The 27032-nt window shown below is 46.7% G+C and overlaps 1 protein-coding gene across 13 annotated transcripts in view; it reads left to right on the forward strand.

Moving 5' to 3' along the window:
- Positions 1-27032, forward strand: part of IP6K3 (inositol hexakisphosphate kinase 3) — a 37214-nt gene extending 10182 nt beyond the window's left edge. For 2 of the 13 annotated variants that reach the window (XM_074977772.1, XM_074977773.1), the window contains 6 exons: positions 4810-4900; positions 8499-8927; positions 19545-19752; positions 21524-21702; positions 22374-22549; positions 25214-27032. In XM_074977772.1, the coding sequence (XP_074833873.1) occupies positions 8729-8927; positions 19545-19752; positions 21524-21702; positions 22374-22549; positions 25214-25690 (1239 nt within the window). In that variant the 5' untranslated portion in view covers positions 4810-4900; positions 8499-8728 and the 3' untranslated portion in view covers positions 25691-27032. Of the gene's footprint in view, positions 1-982; positions 1155-1277; positions 1353-4624; positions 4715-4809; positions 4901-8498; positions 8928-10798; positions 11176-13099; positions 13258-19544; positions 19753-21523; positions 21703-22373; positions 22550-25213 lie in introns of those variants that run through there. The other 11 variants (XM_074977779.1, XM_074977781.1, XM_074977771.1 and 8 more) reach the window with 10 other exon arrangements.

Here is a 27032-nt window from a genome sequence, read left to right on the forward strand (position 1 = left end):
GCTGATCTTGTGAGCAAGTGGTGTAAATGAGGAGAAACTTAGGGGTACGTGAGACAAATCAAACTCCTGCTGATCTAGTGGTTAGGGCCCTGGACAGGGAGTCAAGAGACTTGAGAGTCGAGTTCATGTTCTGCCACTGACTTGCTGAGTCGCCTTGGTTGAATCATTTTCCCTTTTGGAGGGTCAGTTTTCTCCTATCTGTACAGCTTTTCTTTGCAAGTGCTTTGAGATCTACAGCTGAAAAGTGCTATGTGAGGGCTAACTGGGGCTGGCTTTGTCTTCGGGTGTGTGTACCTCCTGCATTTTGCTTTCCAGAGCTGATATTCACAAACGTCAGGTGTCTCAAAGTGAAAGCCCATTGTCTCTCTGAGCCAGCCTCACTCCAGCATACTAGTATGCACACATTCATCTGTCCAGGCTAATAGGACAAATGGATCAGAAGGGATTTTTTAGAGCCATCCGGCTGTCTGTGAAGTTGGCTAGCCAAGATCTGTCCCCAAATACCTGCTGAGTTTCACAGCCAGCGACAGGGAAGGAAATGGAAGTCCTATCCCCCTCTTGATTGCAGTTGGCTTTGCAAAGGCCAAAACTATCCCAGCAAAAGAGCCTTTTAAAGAGGAAGCGGGGGGCAGGAAAAAACCAATAAATGAGTGAAGCTGTTATGAAATATGATGTCAAAAATAAACGAGGGGGAAGCATGGTTGTTTTTCTTGGAGAGCTGATTGCAAAACCGAGCAGGAGCAATTCCAGCTAGCCAAGAAATGGAACACGATGCTCGCTCGTCACAGAGGGTGTCACACGCAGCCAACTTAAAGGTATAATTTTTGTTTCCCTTAATACTGTTTGTGTTTTCTTTTTCCTTTAACCCTCCCCTGCACCCCCACCCTGCCCAGACATACACACTTGCCTCAGCTGTCAGCTGTATATAAACCATGCATGCCAGGAACTTCCAGTAAAGTCAGGTGACTCCCCTTGGCTGTCAGCTCTCTGCCCTGCCCTGCCCTGCCCAATTCCACGTACCGGAGCTGGGCTCTCGAACCTAGACTGCCATTGTAGGGAGTCAGCCAGGCTGAACAGCACTGTGACAGACTGGGACGCTCCTACGAAAGCTCACTGCTGAGGTAAATGCTGTACGGAAAGGCGGGCTCTGACGGGTGAGTGTTTGTGATGAAGTGGATGTCATGCACTCGGTACCGCCTCCTTTAGATCAGGGCTCATAATAGCTTCTTGCTTTAGCAAACAGGGGCTGGGAGATGAGTAATAGGTCTTGGAGCCTGACCTGCCTGGGCAGTGTGGATGGGCAAGTGGCAAAAGGACTGAGCTGAGCTGGAATCTGGGAAGTGTATTAGAAGGTTAGTCTGTATCTGCCAAAACAATGAGAAGTCTTTTAGTACCGTATAGACTAACAGATTTTTTTGGAGCTTAAGCTTTCTGAGGAAAAGACCTGCTTTGTCAAATGCATCTGTTAGTCTGTAAGGTGCCATAGGACTTCTTATTGTTTTGGGGAAATGAAAATTCAAACTAGGCACATTAGGCTGTGCAAAGATGAGGCTAATTTGTTCCAATCTCCATTGCCTTTCTGGAATCCCTGGAAATTCTGGGGCCGACTGTCATGATTCTGATTTATTATTCATTACGCATTTCCATCATTAGACACAGCCCCTCTGTGCAAGAATCTGGACAAACAGACAGACCTAGCTCCAAAGAGCGTGCAGTTTAATTCTAAGACGAAGGCAAGAGACGGTCAGTGGATGTAGAGGGACAGCAGGGCAGAAGTGTTGTGACCAGAGGACACCTGGCTGTTGAACGGTAGTGTGCATTTGAGGAGGGAGGCGTGTTTGAGCAGGCTAAATGCCAGAGATGGGAAGAACCAACGCTATGCGGGGCTCTCCTAGATTTTGCTGATTGGGCATTTGCTTTTCAAAACCAGAGTCTGTACTGAGCCAGATTTCGATTTATGCAGAGTTCAGTGGTGATGTTGCAGAGTGCAGGTTAGACAACTATTTTGAAGCCAGTGGAATGCTGCTGGTTTATACCAGTTGAGAAGCAAGAGGCCAGCCTGGGTCCGTTTCTGAGGAGCGCTGCCTGGACCAAAGCGAATTTTTTCCTTGGGTTGAAGAGCTGCCAAGCAGAATCCCTTTTGGTGCTCACCCGTTTCAGCCATGACGCCTGTGGAAATACCTGGCTCAATGGATGGGGGCAGTCAAAATGAGCCTGCTCTGACTGACTCTCTCCCCTTAACGCTGGGCTGTGTGAAATCCAGCTCTTGCTCAGACCGTGGTAGATTGGGGCCCCCTCTGCGCCATCTCGTTGTCCATCGATCTGTGCCTCCGCTCTAGGTGGTGGTCACCGAGCTGCTCAATGAGAGGGGTTTTGGGGGTCTACTTGAAAGTGCTCCTGGGGGAGTCTGAGGGGAGGAAGGGACCATCCGCGCCTCTGACTTAGAGTGTTTTCCTGGCGACCGTGGAGCAGATTCCTCTGGTGGTCATGTTGGTCTAAAACCAGAGGAAGGGCCATGGTGTCAGTGAACGAACTCTGGATTGATGCTGAAGTCAGCTAAATCCTAGTCTGCCTAACGCATGGAACTAAGGCAGGAGCAATAGGGGAGCTCTAGCAGAAGCCAGAGCCTTCTCCTTCGAGAACAGTAGCCTGTCCCACGTCCAGCCCAGGCTACGAGCTTCACTGTAAAGAGGATAGGCCTAGCACTGGGGTCAGCAACCCCCGGCACAGGTTACAAGGTCAAGTTTTGGCACACCGCCTCAGAAAGGTTGCTGACCCCTGGCCTAGCAGAATGAGACCCTCTGCTGCAGCAGATTTCCTTTGGCTAAGGGAGCCTCAGCCCAGAATGGTGGGCAGTGTTCCCTGTCAGCTGAGCCCTTAGGCATCTGCCCAGGAGAGATTCAGGTGCTTAGCAGAGCGCCCACAACCAGCAGCATGTTTCTGTGGTGGCGCACGTGCTTTGGTGCACATAACAAAATTTATTCTGCCATGGAAGGGGGAAGTTAGAGGGACCACTGACGGTGAGTACGATGAGGCATCCCTGTGAGCTCAACCAACACGAAAAGGTTAAAAGAGACAGGTGTTTTCGCTGAGTTTCAGGCACTTAAGCAAGGGGTAATGCAAGGGCAGGGCATTTATTATCCCAGCCACCAAGGTGCTGCCGTATGCCCCAATGAATCTCATGTTGCAGTGCTGCACGGGCTGGGGAGTATTGCTGACGCATGCAGAACACTTACCAGCCCTCCGAAAGTCACTCTTGCTTTGTACTTCACTCCAAACAGCCAGGCAGAGGCAATCAGGTATCTAGCTGCCTATCAATCCAGGCTAATGCAATTTCTACCCTTCCCCTCTATGTCCTGCTGCGGCACAAAGAAGCTGAACAAATCTTCTGGTGCATCGCCCTCCAACTTTGCCTCATGTTCAGAAGGGCCATTGGCATCAGCTGTAAACTTGGTGAACATCAGATGCTTGCAGGGAGGGCAATCCAAGATAAAAGATCTTGAGGCTTCTGTGCCTACAGGGGATGGCTAGATCTGGTCTCCTTGGGATTCAGCCCCCCTCCCCCCATACACTGCTATTCTTTCCCCATTCGGCTGCAGCCGAGGATGAACAGAAAAAGCAGACTTAAAAATTCGTTGAGCGCTAATGTGGCAGCTGTTTGGCTGTGCTGAGAACTTCTGGGTGGAAATGCAGCCAGGGCCAAATCTCAAGTCCAGGAGAAGGCTTGCATGGACTCAGATGAACACTGACTCCAGCCTGAAAGTAGACGCCAGCCTGCTTTCCTTGTTGGAAGGTAACAGCTAAGCCTGCATGCACTGTAGCCCTCTGCTGGCTGTAACTTTTCTGTGCTTTGGGCAATATTGTCCATTTGTCAGACTAATTATCTTAGCTGTGTCTGGATTTTATGGTTTTTTAAATGATGGAGGTTTTCCCCCTTCTAGTAATTACGTGGGAGAAGTTACTTGTGGGAAGTGCAAATCACCAGCTCACACCCAAATGTAGTTCTGTATCATCATCTGAGCGGGCTGGGAGTTTTTGAACCTTTTGAAGAAAAATGGTTTTTATTTTATTTATTTATTTTTTTTTTTTCCAAACCAGCAAAATTTTAAGAAAAAGTCCATGGGTTTTGACAAGAAAAATGGGGAGAAAAAATCATGAAAAATATTGCTATTTTCAGAGGAGCAAAAATTTCAAACATGTTGAGATTTTTGTCAAAAAATGAGGGGGAGGATTCTAAAAGTATTTCCCACTCCTTATTTTTGGACACTGTCTTATTTCTAACTAGAGAGTCACTGTTGGCTACTTGGATGGCATCCAGTGTTCCCTTGTAAACTGAGGGCTTGGATGACCACCCAGGAGAGATTTAGGCATGGCTCAGTGATTAGAAAAGGCCCCAGAGTCAGCAGCATGTGTTTCTACTGGCGGCGCACATCTGCACATCTTTGGTGCACATAACAAAATTTATTCTGTGCATGGATGGAAAAAGTGAGAGGAAACACTTCTGGTATCTCGCCTTCTTGAGAGGCAAAATAAATCCCTGCAATGTCAAAGGAGAAAATTAGGACTGAAACTGATTTGTAACTCTGTTTTTTTTTTTTTTTTGTGGAAGGGTGACCTAAATATCTTTCATCCCTTGGGATAACTTAAGTTTGGAGGGGCTTGTGGGGTTGACTTCAAGACTCCCTTACTTGAGACAAGCTGAAACATTCAACAGGTGACTCTCTGGGGGTTCACTGTGCCATATATGTGGTCAGGATGAGCTGCTTCAGAATGTCAGCAAATGAAAACAGCCCCTTTCTCTCTGCGCAGCTCTTGTTCCGAGTTCTGTTGAAGTGTCAACACTAACAGCCTGAGGTTGTTTTTTCCTGCCACGCACTGGGATGTGAAGGTTGCTAGGACGGTAAGCCCATTGTATCAATTGTTTTCCAGCCTTGGAATGTCGCCAAAGTAATACAGTCTGGATTGAAGTCATGTTTTGTTCTCCAGCTTGAAAGGCAAGATATGATAAATCTATTAACAAACAAACAAAAACCGCTTTAAAGAGCAAAATAATGTGTGAAAGTTGATGCAACTCAGAAGTGATAAATGCTTTTGTTTGTTCGTTCTAGATTGGCTCTAAAGATACACATTCATCCTAGCTTGAAATTCGCTCATGTAAATGGCTCAGAATTGTGTTTTCAGGAAGTAATGTTCGTAGAGACTGTATCTCTGAAAGTGGATGGCAAAAATCCTATTCTGTGGCATGGGCGATGATAAAATTGGCAGGGGGAAAGAAGTCATGGGAAACGTTTTAGTTTAAGCACCTCAATTTGGGCAGAATAGATGGGAATAAATTTTCCCCATAGAGGACTTGTTCTTAAAACTTTCCATCTCATGCACTCATCCCCAGGAAGGAAAATTCCCTTAGTTCAGTTCACTGAACTCAAATAAGTCTTCTGTGCAAAACCCAGGCACCTATGCTCAAGCTCTCAGTTATTCAGGAACTTAATTATCAATGGGAGAACAGGAGAAAAGTGTCCAAGGTTATGTCTACACTTAGGGGAAGATTGACCCACTGGCTGTCAATCTTCTGGGGTTCGATTTAGTGCACGCTAAATTAAATGGTCATGGTACCACCGTCAACCCCAATACTCCTGGCAATCACGAGGAGTAAGGGAAGTTGACGGGAGAGTTTCTGCCGTTGACCTCTCGTTAGTGGCAAAAGTCAATTTTAGATACGGCCACTCCAACTACACAATTCTCATAACTGGATTTGAGGATCTAAAGTGGATTTTACCTCCTAGTGTAGACCTGGCCTAAGCTTTGACTCACCGAGTATTTTCAAGCTGGAGAACTTGTTAGATTGGGAATCCATCGCCACTGGAAGCAAAGCAGAGCAGGCGAGGGTCATTTCCAGTTTAATGCCACATGCAAAGAGAGAGTGGCCCAGTGGTTAGATCCATTCTGGGAGCTGGGAGGCTGTCTTCAATAATTGTCTCCTCCAAAGGCTTCGTGTGCGATCCTGTGTGAGCCACACACCTTATAGGTATGCTGTACTTTCCCATGACCCTGACACCACTTACCCAGCAAGCCTTTGCAGCCTTAGTTACTAGCCAGCTGGCTTTTAGCTCATGTGGTAGACGCTTACATAGCTCCAGAGGTTCTGTGTTCAATTGACCAAAACTGTGGTCTCTGACAGTATTACACTTTGACAAGTCATTTAAATGCGCGAGGCCAGTGTTTCTCAACTAGGGGTATGTGTCACCTTGGGGGTACACTGAGGTCTTCCAGGGGGTGCCTCCACTCATCTAAATAGTTGCCTAGTTTTACAACAGGCTATGTAAAAAGCACTAGTCAAGTCAGTACAATCGAAAAGTTCATTCACACAGTGACTTGTTTCAACCTCTTCATATATTTCACACTGAAATGTAAGCACAGTATTTCTATTCCAACTCCTTTATTGGTTAATAAGATGGTAGAAATTCAGCAAGTTTTCAGCAGTCATCTTGATATTTTTGCTTGTTTTTGTAAATAAGTAGTTTTTAAGTGAGGTGTAACTTTGTGGCGCAAAATAAATCTGACTCCTTGAAAGTGTACAGTCATCTGGACAGGTTGAATGGCACTTGTTTCAAGACCTGAGGTTGCTTTAGGGCCATTTCTCTCAGCCCGCTAAGGGTATGCGAGAGAAGTCTGGGGATAGTTTATCTAAAAGGTTGAGAACCACTGCAGTAGCACTCCAGAGCTCCTGTGTTTGATTCTGCCCACAGACAACTGGTGCCTCAATTGGCGTTAGACTTGGACAAGTCATTTAATCTCCAGGCCTCTATTCTCCATCTGCAAGCCTGGCAGAACAGCACTTTCCTCCTTCACAGGGATATTTGTGGGGGAAGTCCATCAAAGATAGCCGTGTACTCGGAGGCAGGGCTGATGGGACTGTATGAGTACTTATGATAGTACGACAGCTGAATAGTATCATACACCTTGCATACAGTGACATGTCTTGTACACTCAGGTGCTAAACAATGTAGGATAAGGCCTCAAAATCCTTTGTCTCGGGCTGGGAGGAAAGGAAGGGCAACGCAAAGGGATTTCCCCAATCTCTTTCAGGGCCCTCTTTGAACTGAAATGATCAAGTAACGGCAGGTTACTGGAAGACCAGCTCATCATCCCAGAGTGTCTCTCCCGGCCTGTGCTTGTTTATGTGTCTAGCGTCCCACTTCAGTTGCCAATGCAGCATTGATAAGAACATACCTCCCTCTGTGTTAGTCATCTGGGTGGAGGTTGAGGGATTGCGAGGAAACTGCTCCTTTAGGTATGCTGGCTTCATACAGCCAAACTTGTCTGCAGTTCAGCTCCAATGCAACCAAGGGGCATTCTGCAGCAAGGGGCTCTCTAGGCCTCCAGATCTTCACAGGTGGAGCGCTTCTGGCACTAGAAGTCCTGTCCTTGTATTCAGCTGCCCTGGGACAGAGTGAATCCGGCCCATATTATTGTCTTCATTAACTGAGTCCCGTCTTGCTCCAAATGAAGTCCAATGGCAGTTTGGCCAGGGACTGCAATAGAAATGGGATGAGCAGGCCACGAGGACAAATAAAGACAGGTGAGGGTTTTTTCTAGTTGATTACTCTAGGGCCAAGTCAATGGAAGCCCACGGAGAGCTCCTGTGGGGTCAAGATCCCTCCCTTTGGTGTAGTGCATGTATGAGCTATGGATTTCCTTTTGTTTAACCCCAGAATGGAGTATATCTTGGTGAGATGGGCGGGGGGTGGGATTTGGAGTAGGAGCTGTTTATCAGCTTTTGCTGTACATTGTTGTCTGTGTGAATGTCACTACTGTTCCATCCTGAGCTAGAATATCCTGACCCATGCCTCCTTTAGGAAAGGAGGGAGGGAAACCTTTACTGCTACCCCAGTGTTAATGACAAGGAATGTTCTTGTCTGAGGTTTCTCTAGGGGTAGGAGGTGGAGAAGCTTCCTGAGGGGTGAGCTTCGCTGACATCTTTGTGTGAGAATGTCCTTCCCAGAGTACACTTTATTAATAGCCCCGCCAGCAGAGAATGTCCTAATCTTGAGACAATTTGGGAAAAGGTTGGAAACACCATCAACCATGTGGCTTTCAAAAGATTGGGATTATTACCCTAATATCAGGTTACCTTCAGGCAGGGAAAGGAGCATCATGTTGACAGCCTGGTGTTAGCTGGGAGAAAGAATGCCCTGAGCTAGCTCATCTAAGGGGGAGCCACCTTAACAGGAGAGGGCTCCTAAATTTCCCTTCCCAGCGTTTTTTTGGCCCGCACCAGATTTAAATTGCCATGTGCATGTACAGAGCTTGCCTGACAAGGGTGAGACTTGCATGTGTCTTCAATGTATAACTCTTCCCATTTGTACAGGCTTCTCTTGGATGATATATACAGTAACTTTGGGGGAGCCATTGCGAGAGGGCACCACTGAATAGTAGGAAGGGGTTCAGGAGCGACTTGCCCATTTACTGTCACTCTCTATGTATCTTGCTGTTTGCAGAGGTGTTCCCTATGGTACACGAAGAAGCCAGAAGACCACTACGTGGTGGAGCAGCAAAGATCTTGGCTCAGAGTTGGCTCCACTGGTGCTGACAAACTCCAACCTATCTTCTGGTTGCTTTCCTGCAACACGCTCCGGTTCACTGCTGCTAAAAGGAGGAGGGCACTTCCTTCCAGGAACGTGGTTAGTCTCGGCCCAACCGTGAGTTGGACGCCAAGTCTCCGGACAGCATGGTGGTACAGAATAATCTGGACACCGGGGACCCCCGGAAAGGGGTGGTCTTGGAGCCATTCATCCATCAGGTTGGAGGCCACATGAGCATGATGAAATATGATGAGCACACCATCTGCAAGCCCCTTGTCTCCCAGGAGCAGTGGTTCTACGAGTCGCTCCCCACGGCCATGAAGCAGTTCACGCCTCAGTACAAAGGTAAGGAGGAGCTGGGAGATCCAGTAGAGAAATGGGGGTCAGGGGAGAGGCGGGGGCTTTACTTATGGTCGTCATGATCATTGTTCCCCGTAAACTGTTGGCTTGGGCGGCTGCCTAGGAGAGGTTCAGGTGCTGCCCAGCTGATTTGCAAATGCCCACAGCTGGCAGCCTGTGTTTCTACTGGTGGAGCCAATCAGGGTTGATCTTCCCCGGTTCAATTTTGTGCACCTAGTAGGGACATGTGAAATCAAACTATCTGGGGTCAGCAGCTAACCCCTCCACTCCTCAATATTGTGAGGAGTAAGAGAGAGGTCGACAGGAGAGTTTCTCCCATTGACCTCCCTCTGTGAGGATGGCCAGGTAAGTCAATTGGCAGATAAATCAATCCTAGCTATGCAGTTGCCATAGTTAGTGCTGCGTATTTACAATTGACTTTATTGTCTAGTGTAGACCTGGCCTCAGTAAGAGCATCACCGGTGTGCATCAGCTGGCTTAATGTGGCAAGAACCATGATCACCTCCTGAAGCATAAAGCCATCTGCCCCGTCCACTTAGGTGCCTCTCTGCTGATTATGGGCCTGAAAGAGATCTCTGTTACACTGGTGGAATGCCATGGGCTTCAGCTGATCTCAGGGTTTACATGGTGTAAGACAAGGAGAATTGGGCCCTACACTTACAGTGAACAAAGGGCTTGTCGCAACACGCACACAGCTAAAGATGCCAGGTTAAACTGATTCAGCTTTGGCCGGATTCACACTGCAGCTTTGGGTTGGGTAAAGCAACGTGTGTCACTCGACCTAACTCTAAGTGTCGACAGTAAAATGACCAGCATGAGTTGTCTATTGCATCTAACTCCACCTCTGCGGGTGGCCTAGCACTAAGGCAGCACAGTGTCAGTGTAGGTCCTGTGTTGCTCTGTTCAACTGCTGATGCCTTTCAGAAGTCACCCCACACTAGTAGAAAAATCACTGCAAGGGCTGCTCCCGAGGAACATGCGCTGCTGACATGAGGAGCATAGTGTGGATGTCTGAAATCCATTTGGTTACTGTGTTGGTACAGCAATGTAAGTTGGGCCAACTGAATGTGGTAGTTTGATCTGTCCTTTGTGTGTGGAGACTCGACACCTGCTTAAACTTGTGTTCTGTGGGTGAATTAGGAGGTGCAAGTGGAACTCACACACCTATGGGGTGTGGTTCACTGTCCCACATAATGGCACCTAGACCACTTAAATGGAGAAAGCATGAGTCTTTTACAGCCTTAGTTGAGTGCCAGCTGGTTTCTAGCTCAAGCTGTAGAGGCTCCTGCACTAAGCACCAGAAGTCTCAGGTTCAAGTCCGCCTGTTGGTGGTTACACAAGCCAGGCTGATGTGAGCCAAGATTAAACTGATATAAGAGTGTCCATGCACATTAAATTGTTCCAGTTTAACTGGGTGGGGGTAGTCTCCTATCTTTGGTTAAAGAGATCCTTGCTTTGAGTAGACCAGACTCAATAGGAGCAGCTCAAGGGATTACAAGTGTTAGTGGCAGGTGTCATGTTATCAGCTTCAGCCCATGTGAGCGTCAGGGTTCTGGACCAAGGTCTGTGCGGCGGCGGCGGCAGCAGGGCAGCTGGGAGGAGGGTCAGGCTACTGAATTATGATCCAGGAAGAGGCAGAGGAGTAGGCGTTGCAAAACGAGTGGAGGGCTCCTGATCTTTTCCAAAGACACAGGAAAAGGGGGCCTGGGAGACACTCATTGGCATGTGACGGTGACAGGAGCCTGCAAAGTCATCCCCGTTTCACGTGCGGGACCTTTCCCCACCTGACGCTTCCAGTCTGCTTTCGTAATGCGAGCCTGAGTCACTGCAAGCCCGGCGTGTGCAGTATCATGTTAGCACTCCAGTGCCACCCGCCAGACAAGGTGCCAGTGACTACCCTGGGAGGAACCATCCTCCTTGCTGGGCATCAGCCAGCGAAGCAAATGGCTGCCTCTCAGAACAGCAAATAGTCCTTCGACCAGCAAGCTTCCTCCTCGCAAATTTCTTCTGGAGCCTTTTATTTGGGCTGCAACATGAGCAACGGCTGGCTGAGGAGTGCTTCTGTTTCAGAGACCTCCTGCTGCTTCTCCTTCCCAAGCAGCTGCTTTTATAGTTCCTTGGATTTCCTCCGGGTGAACGTCACTCCTGTGCTAAGAGCCCAGCACAAGCGCTTGCCATTCCTAAGAAGTTATAAGAGGGTGCGTGTGGAATATGGGAGAGCGATGTTAAACTGGTAAGCCTCAGCCTAAACAGATGAGACTTACCAGCTCCAGATACCCAGCAGAGGCTGGAGCAGCACCCCCAACTGTTGTGGGCAGGGAGCTGCTCCAGCTCTGCAGGGCCTGCCGCAGTGTGGCCAGAGCAGCCCTCATCCGTAGCAGCCCAGGGTGTGCCGTGGGCAGGGGTGCTTGAGCTTCCTGGGAGTGCAGTGGGTGGGGAGCACTCCAGCCTGGCTGGAGCAGTCCTCATCCATGGCAGGGAGGCATTCCTCTTCCTACCCTCCTCCCCATTTAATTGGTTAACCTTAACCTTTAACTGTTTCACTAATTAAACAGGATTTTATACTCCTCGTATGTGGCCATACAAGGATTGAGCAGGGGTATTGGCCTTCTGCTGGCACATATGCCTTGTAATTTCTCCCCGACGCACCTTGCCCTCTTTTTCCCCCTTTGAAATCTACTCAGCTTTCCATGCACCGCTGCTTTGTCCCCTGGCCTGCAGCCGGGTTAAGGTCTTCCATGCTGGGAAGCGAGTGGAGCTGCGGTTAGCTCAAGGACCCTGCCCCGTCGTTCTCCTCCTGAACTGCTGCAGAGCTTAAGGCGAACTGATGTGCTGGCATCAAGCTTGGCAGCAGGCATTTCCCCTGGGGCGGGGACCAATCGTAACTCTGAGCCTGGGGTGGGAGGTTGAGAGTGAGGAGAGTTCATAGTGCCACGGGAGCATCAGTACAGGAACGTTTATGCCTATCAGTGTGCTTCTGTCTCTTGCTGGAACAGTCCATCCTGGTGCTCCCCCTGTATCTGCCTTCTGTTGGCTAACAGAGCTAAGCACATGCATGTGCCAGGTGTGCACAGCCACTGGCGTGTCACCGGTTGTATGCCAGCAGTATGAGTCACGGGTCTCCTGCTTCATTGCCAGCAAGCTACAGAAGACAGGGGTGCTGGTATGGTAAAGAAATGAGTCTGATCCAGCTGGCATGAGGCTGTCCATACCCCTACCCACATGACTGTTTCAGTGCCTATCATACTATACATGGACCCTTTTACTTACACACACACACACACACACACACACACACACACACACACACACACACACACACACACACACACACACACACACACACACACACACACACACACATTTTCCATTGGCTTTCATTGCATGTTCTGTGGGCACTGAAGCCTCAACAACATCATAACCAAGCCAAAAAAAAAATGGAAGCTCCTTCATGTCTGACCTAGGGCTCGGTACCTGTGTGATTCGCCTGATCAGGAATAACAAGTTCTGACACGCCTCATTAGCAGAAAATAAGAGAAAAATATGTAAAAAGTTGAAGACCTCCGAGTCAAATGGTGCTTTGTATCTGTGACAGTATAGTAGGGAAAAAAACCACATCACCTATCCTATATTGACTTCTGTTTTGGAAGATTCCAAAGCACAGAGAACCAATGAGAAGCATCTATCTCTGGGGAGGAGCTGTCAACCAGGTGAATGGGCCAGCCTGTAATGCAACGGTTTCCTTGCTGAGAGGATGGCCTTTTGTTTCTTCATGGGTGTGAGCCTTTGAAATAGACCTTTCTTCATAGGCAGGTAGCATTTCATTATTCCACATTAGGAAATGACTGAGGCTGGCCTGTAAGCTGTCGTTCTCTCACTCAGGAATAACCTGACCTTTTGTTAATGAGACTCTGCCATGCATTGCAGAGCATAACTAGCCCAGGGCCCCTGGGACAATGGGGAGAGAACAGGTATGTGGCTGTCAGACCCTGCAGCCTGGCCAGACTCACACAGATAAGGAAAGTGATTTTTTTTTTCAAGGCTACTTTTGATTAATAGTCTCAATTAAATTCTTAAATGCTAGAGTCTTGTAACCTTTTCAGTAGGAGTCAGGATATGTGAACTGATTTTGCTACATCTGTGTTAACTTTACCCAGAAGATTGACCTGCTCAGGGTTGAGCTTCCAGGGTTCAAATTCGTGCACCTGGTGGAGATGTGTGAAAGTAACCTCCAGAAATCGACCAGCTATTGCCAGGAGTGAGGGTGGTCCATGGGAGAAACTCTCCCATCAGCCTTCCTTGTGAGGACAGCTAGGTAAGTTGATCGCAGATAAGTTGATTCTAGTGACAGAATTGCAGTAGCTGCAGTTGCATCTCTGCAGTTGACTTACCTGCCTAGTGTAGACCAACCCTAAGAGTTGTGGCTCAGGGCTTCTGTAAACTGTGATGTTTTGCTGTAGCCCACCAGAGGTCTTTATATATGGGGGTTTCTGGAGCAGAATATGTTTGGGCCATACCCTCTCCTGACCCAATACACCCCCTCTACTTGGGCCCAGCATGATGGAAAGAGAAGAGGCTTGCACAGCGCTGGCTGTAAAATAGGTACGGATTCCTCCATGCCTGATCTTCACAGATGACGACAAGTAATTTAACATCCTTTGAAGTCAGCAGAGATGGTGGGTTTTCAGCACCCAGCATAAAAGAGAATTATAAAAGAAATCAGATTATCCCTGAAAAAAGGTGTTTAAATTAGCTTTGTAAAACCAAAGGATAATAGTGACATTTTGCAAAACTTCCACAAGGCTTATCCCTTCCTGCTTATCCCTTATCGTTGTTGCTGAGTGACTTGCAAGAGATAACAGAGCTGGTCCTTCGCCTGACAGGGAAGGGAACATTCCATCTCCGTTTTCCTCATGGGGAACCAAGACAAAGAGCGATTGCGTGGTTTGGCCGAAGTTGCACAGTGAGTCTGGAGCAATCAAATCCAGATCTCCAAAGTCAGAATCCAAAGACATTACCACCTTCCTATTATTGGTGCTTTAGTCCCCTTCAGGACTGGCTCATTAGTAACCTTCCCAGAAGACACCTGACTTCAGGACCTTGGCCTGGTGGATTTATGTGACCCTATTACTTCTGCCTCAGGGAAAGGTCACCTGCCTTGTAAGCATTTTTCTGACCATGGGTTTGTCCTGGAACTGTTCAGGGTTGCCTGGAGTAGTTAAGGCACCAAATGCCTGAGGATCCCGAGATGGCCTTGTTGTTTTGTTTTTTCCGTTTTGCCTTTGAAGTCTCAATGAGCTTTGCAGGGAAAGCAGCAATGAACCTGTGATAGTTCTCTAGTGATGCAGGAATACATCTCCAATCTATTGTGTGAGCACAAGTACCTTTTGTCTCTTCCCGCTGAACAAGCCAGCAATGGGAGAGACAAGGCCATGCAAATTAGAAAGAGGTGAACCATTTTAGGAAAGGAAAGGGGAAATGTCATATGGAATATTCTTGAGCTCTCTGCCACTGATTTAAGTACATAGCTGTCCCCTCTCTCTATTGTTAGCCCCTCTCGGAGCTTAGGGACTATTCTGTAATGATGACATTGTGCACAATACCGTTCGAATGTCATCATTTAAATCCAACACCACATTAGTGTTGAGCATCTGCACAGACTTGGCAGCTCAGTTATCCATTTTCAGCTCAGTTATCCATTAGATGACCTTGAGACAAGATTTCACTCTCCCCTCCACTTCTCTGTCTCTCAGTGCTGTCTAATTTTGAGCTGGCTGTGGGATTATAGATTTCTTTTTCAGGCCCGCTCCTGTTCAGATTCATACTGCACAGCGCAGTAAATAAACAGACCTTTAAATTTACAAAATAAATGCACGAGAGCAGAGGTAGCAAGCTACATAGCAAAACCGCTCCTGCAAATTGTAGAGATGCCTTTTGCATGCAGATAGCTTCTGTAAATACACTCTGTCTGGCTAGCTTGCTTTGGGTAGAACGAGGGAGAATTTTTCGGGGGGCTAAAAGGAAAAGAAAAGGAAAGCACTTAAATGCAGTACAGCTTTGCTTTCAGATTATAAAGCCGCAGTTGGAATAAAAGAGAAACCCAGTAGAAGCCAATGCCCTTAAACCGTGTTTTATATATTTGTTTTGTTAGTGTTGAGTCAGTTAAGCGATAAAGGCAAAACTAGTCCAGTCCCATAGTGCTGTGGAGCATGAAACAAAATATATTTATTAAAACTGCATTTTTCAAATGTGTCCATATTACACGGAAATTTTAAAGTCTCACTGCCCCTACCACCTTTGAAAAATGTCCATGTTAAAGACCTATCAGCAGTGCTTTTTTTGTTCCAGTACTTGCTGGTGCTGAGTACCTGCCACTTTGGAATCCCCAGAAGTGGGAATCCCGGGGGTGGGGGCGTGCAGGGAGTGGGCTGAGTACGAGCTCCCTTTTTCTTATTTTTTTTAAGCAAGAAAAAAGAACTGCTTATGAGTGCTATGCTATATAGTATGTAGAGGGCAAAATCATGGTGACTTACGCCATCTGATGATACGTAATCGGGACAGCTTTGCATGTTGCATGCAGCATTTGAGCAATAGCTACAATATACTGGATGAGAAACATACTCAGAAAGCAGCCTCTAGAGTTGACATTCAGGAGTCTTATGTTTGTCTCAGAATGATTGCATATCCTCAGCTTAGATAAGGCTGTCGTCTTAGCTGCTGGTTCTGCAAACCCGAATTGGGAATCTGAGACTCACCCTGGATGTGTTTCTCATTCTTAGGTAACTCACACATGTAGGGGTGTGGTTCCCTGTCCCATGTCACTTACGTGGAGAAGGAATGAGCCTCCTCTACAGCCTTGGCTGAGAGCTGGTTGAATTTTAGCTTAGCCTGTCGAGGCCTCTGCACTGAGCTGCAGAGGTCCCAGGTTCAAGGCTGTCTGTGGGCCATTACACTTGCGTATTCAGAGCTAATGTAGAGTTTGTAACTGCAGAGTTTGTAGACTCTAGCTCCCTCTCTTCAAATCACACTGGTATTGCAGTCAGGCCTGAGGACAGGCAGGGCAAAGGGGGTAATTGCTCAGGGGCCCAGTTTTCGAAGGGGACCTGGAACTCCAGGTCACTGCTACTGCGTCAGCAGTGGTGGCTGCAGCACCAGGCCACTTTGAACTGCCACTGGAGAGCCCGAGTGCTGCTCCATGCAGCTTTCAGGACTAACTACAGCTGACCATGCCCCTTCCACCTGAAGCTCCGTGTCTTCCAGGATTGCAGTAGATGCCCAGTTTACATGGGGGTTGTGTTCTCGCATCCCCTGCGTAAGTCAAATTTCCCACCGAACATGGGGGAGCCAAGAAACTGATGATGATACTAGCTCATGTCAGTTTCCTGGCTCCAGCAAGTGGTGGGGAGCCGGGGACTGGAGACCTTTTGATATGCACCAAACATGTGTTCATGCGAGTTAAGCACAGATCGAAATCGTGCATTCTGGGGGATTACTGTACGGAGCCAGGTTCCCTCCAGACCTTGCCCCTGGGCCTGGTGGATGTCTGCTCCACTGGTTGCAATGCTAGCACAGAGTGTGGGGAAGGAGATAAGGTCAAGATTTTCTGAAATGCTGGGCATCCATGACTCCATCTGAAATGGATGCCCAGCACTTCTGTAATTCAGGCCTTGAAGGCTCGTTTGAGTCAGCAACATTGACAGCAGTTCAGCGGAGTAAAAAGCTGTCATTTTCATAGTCCTTGCTAACCGTATTCTCTCTTTAAATAAAAAGAAGGGTACAACAGCTTTATTTTTTTCATCATATTTCCTTTGGAAAACACAATTTCCTTGTTTCTAAGTTGCAAATATACCTCTCTCTCCAAAGACTAACAGGGGTTTCTGGATAGGAAAAGCAGGTCTGTTGGCCAAGTTGTGGGGTTCTTGCTGTTGGTGGTTTTTGTCGGTCCCTGAAGTCATTGTTATAAGCTGCTTCTGGACTATGATTAGCACGGTGAGAGTTGACAGTGAGATGGCTGGAATCTTGTCTTAATAACCAAAGGGCCATGCTCTGAAAATTCATGCACTGCTGGACTCTGAGCTGGCACTGCTGGGAGGATGTTCACGGTATGGGAATGATTGACAGAGAAGTTCTCACTATCAAATCAGTGCAGTCTATCTTAGCAAAGGGACCACTGCACTCAACTCTTCCTTGAAAGGTCATAGCTGCCCCATGTACGAGCCATGCCCATGAGTCATCTGTCATATGAGGCACTGCAGCAAGGGTCCAGGTTGCTAAAACTTTGCTAGGAGAGGACGGTAAATATGTAAAAAAGTTGTGTGGCCTTGCAACCGTGTGATGCCCATTAAAGTCAGTGGAACCTACACAGCTAAAATACCGGGGGACGGGATGTGTGGAATATTTAAAGATGTTGCCTAATGGTTTGCATTCCAAGCTTTCATCTAGAGATGTCACCGTCCACCCCCATAAATCACACAAGAAGGGTATCTATCCAATAGCATTCTCTTCTGTGACCCCGCAGTGGAGGATTAGAGTGGTTGCAGAAACAGTCTTCCATTCCTGGTGGGCTTTAGCTGTTAGAGAAAACCCAGTACAGTGCATTGCAAGGCCAAACCTTTGCCAGTGTAGTGATTCATATACATACAAAGAGGTGGGTCTCTCCCACGAAAGCTCACCACCTAATAAATTATTTTGTTAGTCTTTAAAGTGCCACTGGACTGCTTTTTTGTTTTGATAGTATATAGACAAGCGTGGCTATCTCTCTGTTACTGTTCATACAAAGGTAATTACTGTAGGCCACGTGTGTTTTTTGGAGATCTGGCCCTATGTGTCTCTCTTGGTTTGCAATTTGAACCCTGCTCTCCACCTTGGGCATTATCGGCTAACTCCAATGCCACTGATAGATTGCATGCTGCTGCCCACAAAAATACCCCTCATCTGGAATTTGAAGGCTCTAAGTCACCAGGCTATCGTTTTACTTCAGCAGTCCACTTGTTGCAGTGCAAAGTGTAATAAAATAGGTCAGGCCATGAAGATACTGTTACGCTTGTTCTTGTGTCTAAAATAATTTGATAAACTATTCAAGATGGGCTTCCTCGGCAGTCTGTCTCCCTCTGTATTTTCCAATGGTAGTTTTTTCTTCAGCCTGCAGTTGTTAAAAATGCCTTCAGCTGCTTATAAGAAATCTGAAGATAGACTTCAATGGAGTTACATGAGAGGTGACTGCAGCTCAGAATAATGGGAGAAGCTGCAGAAAAGAGCAAGAGACAGAGAGTTGGCAAACAAAGCAGACTGGATACGTAATGTATTCGTGGGTGGCTATGCAGGGCATTTGGATAGGACTTTGCATTGGCAGAGATCACTGTGCTTTAGAAGAGTGTTTTGTTGCTGTGTGAGGAAGCTGTAGCATGGGGGAGTGGGATTCAACAACAGGTGAGGGGCTCAACCTTCCTTGATATCAAGCCCAAGATGTCTCAAATTGGGCTTCCCCCAAAATGAGGTGTTCAGATGAAAGGCTACCAATGACATTGAGTCGGAGCAGTACTGGGACTGGAGCTTCAGTCTCCCAGCCCAGACAGGATGTTAGACCTGATCCGCATTCCCTGTAAGTTGAGCACTTGAGCAGCCACCCATGAGAGAGTCAGGCGCTGCCCAGCTGATTAGCAGAGTACCCACAGCCAGTAGCATGTCTTTCTGTGGGTGGTGCACATCTGTACATGCCTCGATGCATGTAACAAAATTTATTCTGCTCATGGATGGAAAAAAATTAAAGCTAATGATGGACCTGATCAGATGCAACTGTCTTGGAGACCAACAAAACCTAATGCTGGTACAGGCATTGCCTCTGGTTCAGTGCACAAGACCTATTATGCTGGAGCGGAAATTCCTTACTTCTGTCCATGTTAATGAACATGAAGTCCCAAGTGGCCATGGAATGAGTACAATAGACCCTTCCGTCCCTCTGCCTTTACTGAAACTCCTGGGCAATGCAGCAAATTGCGTGAATCTCTTCTAAGCTTTCATGTTCTCATTGATGACAGGCGCCTTATGTGTACACTTACCTTTGCTTTCAAGCATTCCCCCTCCCTTTCCACCCTCACTTTGTTCCCTGCTGCTGGAAAACAGCTCAATAGTGAGACCCCAGTGGCTCCTTGTAAGTGATCCAAGTCCTGTATAGAGTCCTTCATCAGGGTTGATTCAGCAGTTGCATAGCTTGGAAAGAATGAGTGTCTGGAGTGGAGAGAAGAATGCAAGAACAGGATGTACAGGATAGCTTCCATGTGAGGCAGGGGGTGGAGTGGGATGGGAGAACATGGGCAGGAGAAGGGAGCATCCAAAATACCTGCAGCTCTTTTCCAGAGGCTCAGGGACTGCTTGCATTTGCAAGGTGGAGGATCTGCTTTCAGCTGTTGATATAACACTAAGCTAAATACACTGCTAAGTACCAACCTTCTGAGGCAAACACTGTGAACATAGTAGGATGATACCTGGCTAATAATGCATACAATGACTGGTCTTTAATGGCTCTGTGCAGGTTAATTTGTTGCCTATGAGGGAAATTTTTGCCACATGCTCATGATCATTCCTCCTGTCATTATTTCATAGGTATTATCTCGGTGTGCCTCAGAAGAGACAGCCTAGGCAACCTAGACCTGGTAGCCAACCCCAGCCTGCCGACAAGCAACTGTGGTTCTTTGGATAAGGAGCCTTCGCTGATGCTATGGCAGGAGATCAAGCGAACGTCCACCACCAGCAGTGAGCACTTGTTGGTCAAATGGAGTCATGCTCCGCTCACAAAGACCATCAAGGAGAGGTGAGTGCCCCAAGCAAGCAAGAAGTGGCTGGGTGAGTCAAGGGCTCTGCAGGAGCAGCAGCTCCACCCACCATCCAAGCTGAATATGGACCAACAGTGTTCATAGTTTGTGCCTTTAGATACCAAGCCCATTTGGAAGTAGGACGGGTGTTCAGTGTAGGAATGGTTCCCCCCCGCAAAAAATCAGAGACCAGCATTGGATCTCACTGTGGTTTGCCAGCGTAATTCCATTGACTTCAGAGGCAGCATTCCTGATTTACTGTGGTGTAAATGGGATCAGAATCCAGCTTCAATGGCCTTTTCTTCTCACAGTCCTCCAAAGCAATGGGCAAGATTCTGATCTTGTTTACACAGGTGTCAGTCTGGAGCAAGTGGAGTCACTCCAGATGGACACCTAGAGGATTTGGGCCTTTTTCTGCCAGCACCTGGTATTTGTTCTCCACTGGCTCTTGGGCAGAATTGCGGCCTCTGAATTCTGGACAGCTCAGGGGTGATGCTTTTCAACTTCTCTGCAGGTTGCCAGGTGCCCCAAAGTGGCAGGGAGGGTGCAAGGCCATGGCTGGGCCGCCTGTAACCCAATCACTGCACCCAGGACACCCAGAGCTGCACCCTGTAAAAGGCTAGGAAGGGTTCATATGCAGCCTTCACGCTACTCAGAAGACCTCTTGAGAGTCTCCTTACATGGGGCAGCTCTGGGCCGCCTCTAATGCTGGCTTATGTCTACAACACTCAATAGAGCCCTGGACGGTCACTCTGCTGGAACTGCAGAAGAGACCCACCTTGACCTTTTAAATTCTTAAATACTTTTCAGGAGATGCAGGATCATTTGCTCTGAGTGGTTCAAAACAGACCCAGCTTAGCTATTATTTCGGGTTGCGATCCAGCTCCCATTAAGGCCAGTGGGCATCTTGCCACTGACCTCAACGAGATAGGAATTGTGCCCTTAGGTTGACTGACACCAAAGGCTGAACATACAGGAAGGATGAATCCACTGTCCCCTTACTCTTTCCCACCTGCGAGCTCTAGCCTAGAGATAAGGTACCTTGGTAGCAGGGCTGTTAAAAGGTTAACCGGTAAGCATAAGGCTTAGTGGAACTCTTACTGGTTAACTAGCCCTTGCCGGGGAGCTCTGCCAGCAGGCAGCCAGGCTGAGCCAATGCAGCCACAGCCATGGAGGGGCTGGTGATCTCTTACACCCATGGTGCAACTGATGGCAGGAGCTCATGGCTGCAGCTGTGATGGAGTGGCAGGTCCGTAGTTAAAATGGTTAACCAGTTTGAACACCCGTAATTTGTAACATCCCTGTGCTGCTCGTGTTAGCTGAACACAAGAATGGCCAGACTGGGTTACCCATCTAACTCAGTAATTGTCCCCCAGCAGTGGCCAATGATGGGTGTCCCAGAGGGAATGAACAGGGCACGTGATCAAGTGATCTTTCCCATTCCCAGCTTCTGACAAAGAGAAACTAGGGTCACCATAGGAGGATAAATGCACGTTTCCAGGCTTTAGTGAATCTGGGCTCCTTAACAGTGGCAAAACTCCCTTTGAAATTGCAATGAATAAATATTGGCACCAAGCAACAGGCTGACTTCCTGAGAATGACTTTGACTTGGGAACAAAGAATCCCTGCAAGTTAGCCAGGAAGAATACATATTTCCTGGAGTGCCCCTAAAAATTTCCCTTATCAGGTTTTGTACCCTTCAAAAAGGAGGGGAGCAGGGCAGAAACCATCTTGCTCACCAGATTTCCTTCCTTTCCATATTTTGTCCAGCTGCCCAGGGAGGGCGATCTTTAGGACAGAACTTCAGTACCATACGGACGTCTCTTCTCTCATGGAGGATACAAATGGGAACCAGCCAGAAAGACAGACTTACAACCCCTGGGGACTTCACTGCCACCAGCTGCACCTGAACCGCATGTCCTCCAAACCTAACGAGAACAAACTACATCGTATCCTTCTCTTCCCCAACCGTTCTTGTTGCACTTTGCTTATTCCTTATGTCAATGTGGTGATGCTGAGGGGAAAACTTATAGTGTAGGGAAAATTCATAGCATTTATATTGAATGTTAATAATGGATAACTGTCATAATCAATGAAACATTGTTAGGTGTTGGTTATACCAGGCCCCAAACCCTATGGGCATCAACACAACATGCTTAATTGTGTTAATTTCTGGAGACTCTGTGCACGTAAAAGACACTCCCTATCCAAAGCCAAAGGAGCCCTTCACATCGATTTCAAAACATAATTTAGGAATCACAAAACATACAGGGATCAAAGAGCAATAGCTCTACTGCTCCTCATTTGGTCACAGGTTATGTGATTAACTCTGCCACCAGCAAACTTGAGTGACTTGGTGTTGCTAAAAGATGTTGGATTGACAGTCTGGGCTGTCTCCACACAAGAGAACAGAGAGCAGGTAATTTAATCGAAGATAAAATGGCTGAAATTGGTAGCAAGGGTCCAGTAGTCCCAACAAATGATGGTAAATGTGAACTGCAAAGTCTCAGTTACAACTGTGAATGATTATGGTGAACTTCAGAGGATGCCGAGTCACCTCTGATTTAGACCTGTTTCGACCATACATTAATACCAAGTCTCCCTTAACTCATGCCTCCAGAGTTTCTGTTGCTTGAAAATGTGGTGTCAAAGTACCAGTATCCCTGCATTCTGGACTTAAAGATGGGCACCAGGCAGCATGGAGATGATGCATCAGAAGAGAAGAAAGCCCGCCACATAAAAAAGTGTGAACAGAGCACTTCTGGCTCTCTTGGCGTTCGCATCTGCGGAATGCAGGTACGAAGGACTCCTGGCCTTCTGACCCCTTCAGTATTTCTGTTCTTCACCACAACCCGAGGAGTTACTACTCAGTCATTTCTAAGGGCCAGATTCTCAGCTGGTATAAACTGCCAAAGCGTTGTGCTTCATCTCAGTTGAGCCATCCTGTTTTACACCAGCTACAAATCTGGCCCTCAATGCATATGTTGTCCTGAATCTCCACGTACACTCTTGCTTGTTAGGACTGAAACCTAGAAGAAAGAACAGTAAACCTTTCATGCTCATTCATTTCTTGGAGCTGTCTAGTCTAGTCAGTGTAAATACCAGACACCTTTTTTGTGCTGAATATTATGGCTTATCATGTTTGAAATTGTTCACCCTTCCTGCTAGGCACTGAAACCATAAATTTGTTTCACTTTCTGCCTTTGAAACACTTTAGAACATTGCTCTGCTGTATCTGCAGAAGGATAATTATTATGATTAAAATATATATAGCACTGTAAATAGTTAGCGTCAAGTAGATCCCTCTCCTGTCTTCAGTGTTCTGGTGCTGAACTGATTATCCATTAAATTACATATGGCATGTAAGCTAATTCTGTATCCACGCCCAGATCTTGGGTATCCCTGTCTAGATTTTCTTGCCATTCTTTATTTCTGTGCATTGGAAAATAAGACTATGGTACTGTGTGTTACCAGCTGAAGCAGAGTACTGCCCCTTTATTAAGGTCTTGTCCACAATGGCTGTTTAATCCAGTTTCAGGCACTGATTTTGCTGCACTAGTTCAGTCCTTTAGTGTAGATGGGTGTAAGCGCCTATAAATCACTATCTTCATCCCTTCATTTTATACTGGTTTCAAGCAGGGGTAAATTGCACCATTGCAAATTGCGGATCATAGTCTGTCTACGTTAGGAATTGACACGAGCGCAGCAGTCCATTTCATCAATACAAACTGGGAAATGACTGTCTAGGAAGGAGTACTGCAGCAAGGGATCTGGGGATCACAATGGGCCATAGTCTAAATATGGAATGTATTAACAGGAGTGTGGTAAGCGAGAGACGAGAAGTAATTCTACTCTACTCGGAGCTGATTAGGCCACAACTGGAGTAGTGTATCCAGTTCTGGGTTCCACATTTCCCGAAAGAGGTGGAGATTTGAGAGAAGTTCTGGAGGAGAGCAGCAGAAATTATAGAGTTTAGAAACCGTGACGTGGCGGATGATTGAGAGAATTGTCTTTGTTTAGTCTGGAGAAGAGAAGACTGAGAAAGGACATAACATCTTGCAAGCACCTAAAAGTGTGCTACAAGGAGGAGGGAGAACAATAATTATAGGCTTAATGTATATTCCTATTCCTGTTGTCTTTTACCCCAAAAAATTCCCACTGGCACCCACCCAGGTTTACACTAGTATGCACTGATTGACTGAGGAATGTACACTCCACTATATGCATGATTTCATTAAACTAAAGAGGATGCTGCTGCCACTAAAGATTTAAACTAAAGAGGGAACCAGCTATCTCACATGCACACAAACCTTCATTCATCCTCTCATTCACACACATTTATTACTGCCCTCAGGCACTCCACAAACTTATGCAAGCCTATGGAGCTGGTTCTGGAGGGGCTGTGTGCTAATCATGGCAGGGAAGAAACTGACTGCAAGAGGAGCTTCACAGAAAGAGAGCTACTGCCACGTGCTCTCTCCTTTTATTGCCTCTGTACAACTCCTATGACTCCTCCACATTCCTCACGAAGGAGCATGCCCAGACTTCTTTGATCCAGCAGAGCTGCAGTCTCCTTTGTTTGCTCAGCCTTGATTGGGTTGATGGCTCCATAGGCTCAGCTTTGCAGTTTCTAATCCCAAATGTTCGATAGTTTTCACTCACACACGCACACATTCATATCTGAGGGGAGAACGCAGTTTAGAGCAAGTCACAAGCAGAGCGGATGGAGGTTACAAAAAAGGTGACAAAGTTGCATGGCTCAACAATCAGGAAGCTGACAGTAAGTTTCTAAATTTATAAAGCAAATTAGCTGAGAGTTACAAGGTCACAAGGTTTTACATAGATTACAGAGTTGCAAGTTAAGATTTCAACCAGTTGCAGAGTTCAAAAGGCAACGCAGCAGAAACAATTACTAAGCTTCAAAGAGAATCATTTAGGGATCAGCAGTAATGAAGTGACTTAGAAGACAACGGCCCTGCCCTGCCAGCAGTGCAGTCAGCGGGAGGTTTTTGTCAGTCTCTAAGTCATGTGTTGGCAGGACCTTACAGTTTAGCGTATTTTCAGCAAATCCACGGGTAAAAGCAAGTAACAGCTCAGGCGGAGGCTTTTATGCAATAATGTCCATTCAGGTGCAATAATCTGACACACAATGCGGGTGATTAAAACAAAAAGCAGGCAAGTAGCACTTTAAAGACGAGCAAAATGGTTTATTAGGTGAGCTTTCGTGGGACAGACCCACTTCTTCAGACCATAGGCAGACCAGAACCGACTCAATATTGAGTCGGTTCTGGTCTGCCTATGGTCTGAAGAAGTGGGTCTGTTCCACGAAAGCTCACCTAATAAACCATTTTGCTCGTCTTTAAAGTGCTACTTGCCTGCTTTTTGTCTTGATAGTGTATAGACGAGCACGGCTTCCTCTTTGTTACTATTCAATGTGGATGATTGTTCTTTTTATTCAAGGTTTACCAAGCAGATACTGGTCAATATCTGTGCAAAGACAAGTATTATGGAAGGAAACTGTCACCCGATGGCTTCAGACGAGCCCTCTACCAATTCCTTCACAACGGCAAGCGCCTCAGAACAGACCTTTTGGAACCCATTGTGTCACAGTTAAAGGTCCTGCTTTCAGTCATCCAAAAACAGTGCTCGTACCGATTCTACTCCAGCTCACTTCTCATCATCTACGATGGGCAGGAGCATACAGAGAACAAAGAAACCTTGGACAACCATCCTCAGGGGTGTTTTCAGACCATAAATTGTACCATGCCACTTGGGACTGGTCAGCCCAAAGTGGATGTGCGCATGATAGATTTTGCTCACACCACTTACAAAGGTGCAAAGTATAATCACACCGTCTATGACGGGCCTGACCCTGGCTATATTTTTGGTTTAGAAAATCTTGTCAAAATTCTCCAAAATACCCAAGAGGGAGTATGACAAATGCTGTGACATAGCGTGGACTTCGCAGTGATAGAGATCCCAGGAAGGGCCTGCCTGTGCTTTTGGCCAACTGTATGGAACCCCCCCCCGGCTTTTGAACGTCACGTGCACTTTTTGGAATGAGATCACTGGCAACTTGCTAGGAGTGTGCAGAAGATGCTACGTGCCATTACCAAAGCAAAACTTAAAGGCAAAGGATTGAAAACAAAGTATCCTGTTTGTGATCTGTCAAGAAGTTTTTTTTTCTTGTTTTACTGCTATCCTTGCTTTGCTTGCAAGCAAGAGGAAAGCATTACTTGGAAGAGTCTTAAGGTGAATGCAGGGCCGGTTCCCCTCCATATGCAACTGCAAAGCCAAGAAAGCTGTGCAGTGGAGAGAGAGGAAGTGTTGGCAAGCCTTAACAGATTGCAGTATTACTTTCAACCCACACTTGACATGATGGGCCCAGGCCATTCAGTGACACAGACAGAACAAAATTGCACTTTCGGAGCCTCACACTCTATACACCTGGCACTTTTAAGACAGTGATTTAATATAGCAAGCCCACAACACAGTGCCACCATATATATGGTGCTATATAAGATGCAAAGAGCCAAATGTTGAGGAGGTCCTTGTTGTAAACATTTACAGTCCAAAGGCATGAGTGAGGATGTTAGCAAGCACAGACAGAATCATACAGGTGCTTAATATCCCTGGACTAATAAAGGGACAGACTTCTGAAGTTGGATGGAAAGGCGCCAAGTATATCAGCAAGCACTGAGTCTGTCAGATGATGGTCATGAAAGGATTCTCATCAAGGCTTTTTAGTTCGGAAGACAGTGTGTGATGTAAGGCTTGTCTGTACCACGAAAGTTATTCCAGAGTAAAGCAAGGGTGCAAATTCAAAGGGGAACAGCTCTTCTGAAATAACTCCACTTGTGGATGCTTATATTCTGGAATAAGAGTACCTTTTTCTGGTTTAGCTTAATCTGCTTCCAAAGTGAATTACTCCAGATTAAAAGTCTGCACACATAGTTATTCCAGTATTTGTACTCTGGTGTAACTCCTCCATCTTTGGACAGGCCCTGAGTCAGAAACTTGACATTCAGTGGTCCTCTGTATTTTTTTTTCTTATGTAAAACTGTGTGTGTGTTTATGTTTAGAGGAGACAAAAATGGGAAATGTTAACCCAATGTTTACAATATTTGTGGACAGATAAGAATATGGAGCAACCAATATAACCAATTCCTTCCTGTGCAATATGGGAAATGGGTTAGAATATCTTTAAGTTGATAAAAGGGATAATACAAAGTCCAATTACTGGGGAGCTGAAGTGTAAATAAAATAGCCCAGGTCATGA

The sequence above is a fragment of the Carettochelys insculpta genome, chromosome 26 (genome assembly GCF_033958435.1).
Source record: "Carettochelys insculpta isolate YL-2023 chromosome 26, ASM3395843v1, whole genome shotgun sequence".
NCBI classification, from domain to species: Eukaryota; Metazoa; Chordata; order Testudines; family Carettochelyidae; genus Carettochelys; species Carettochelys insculpta.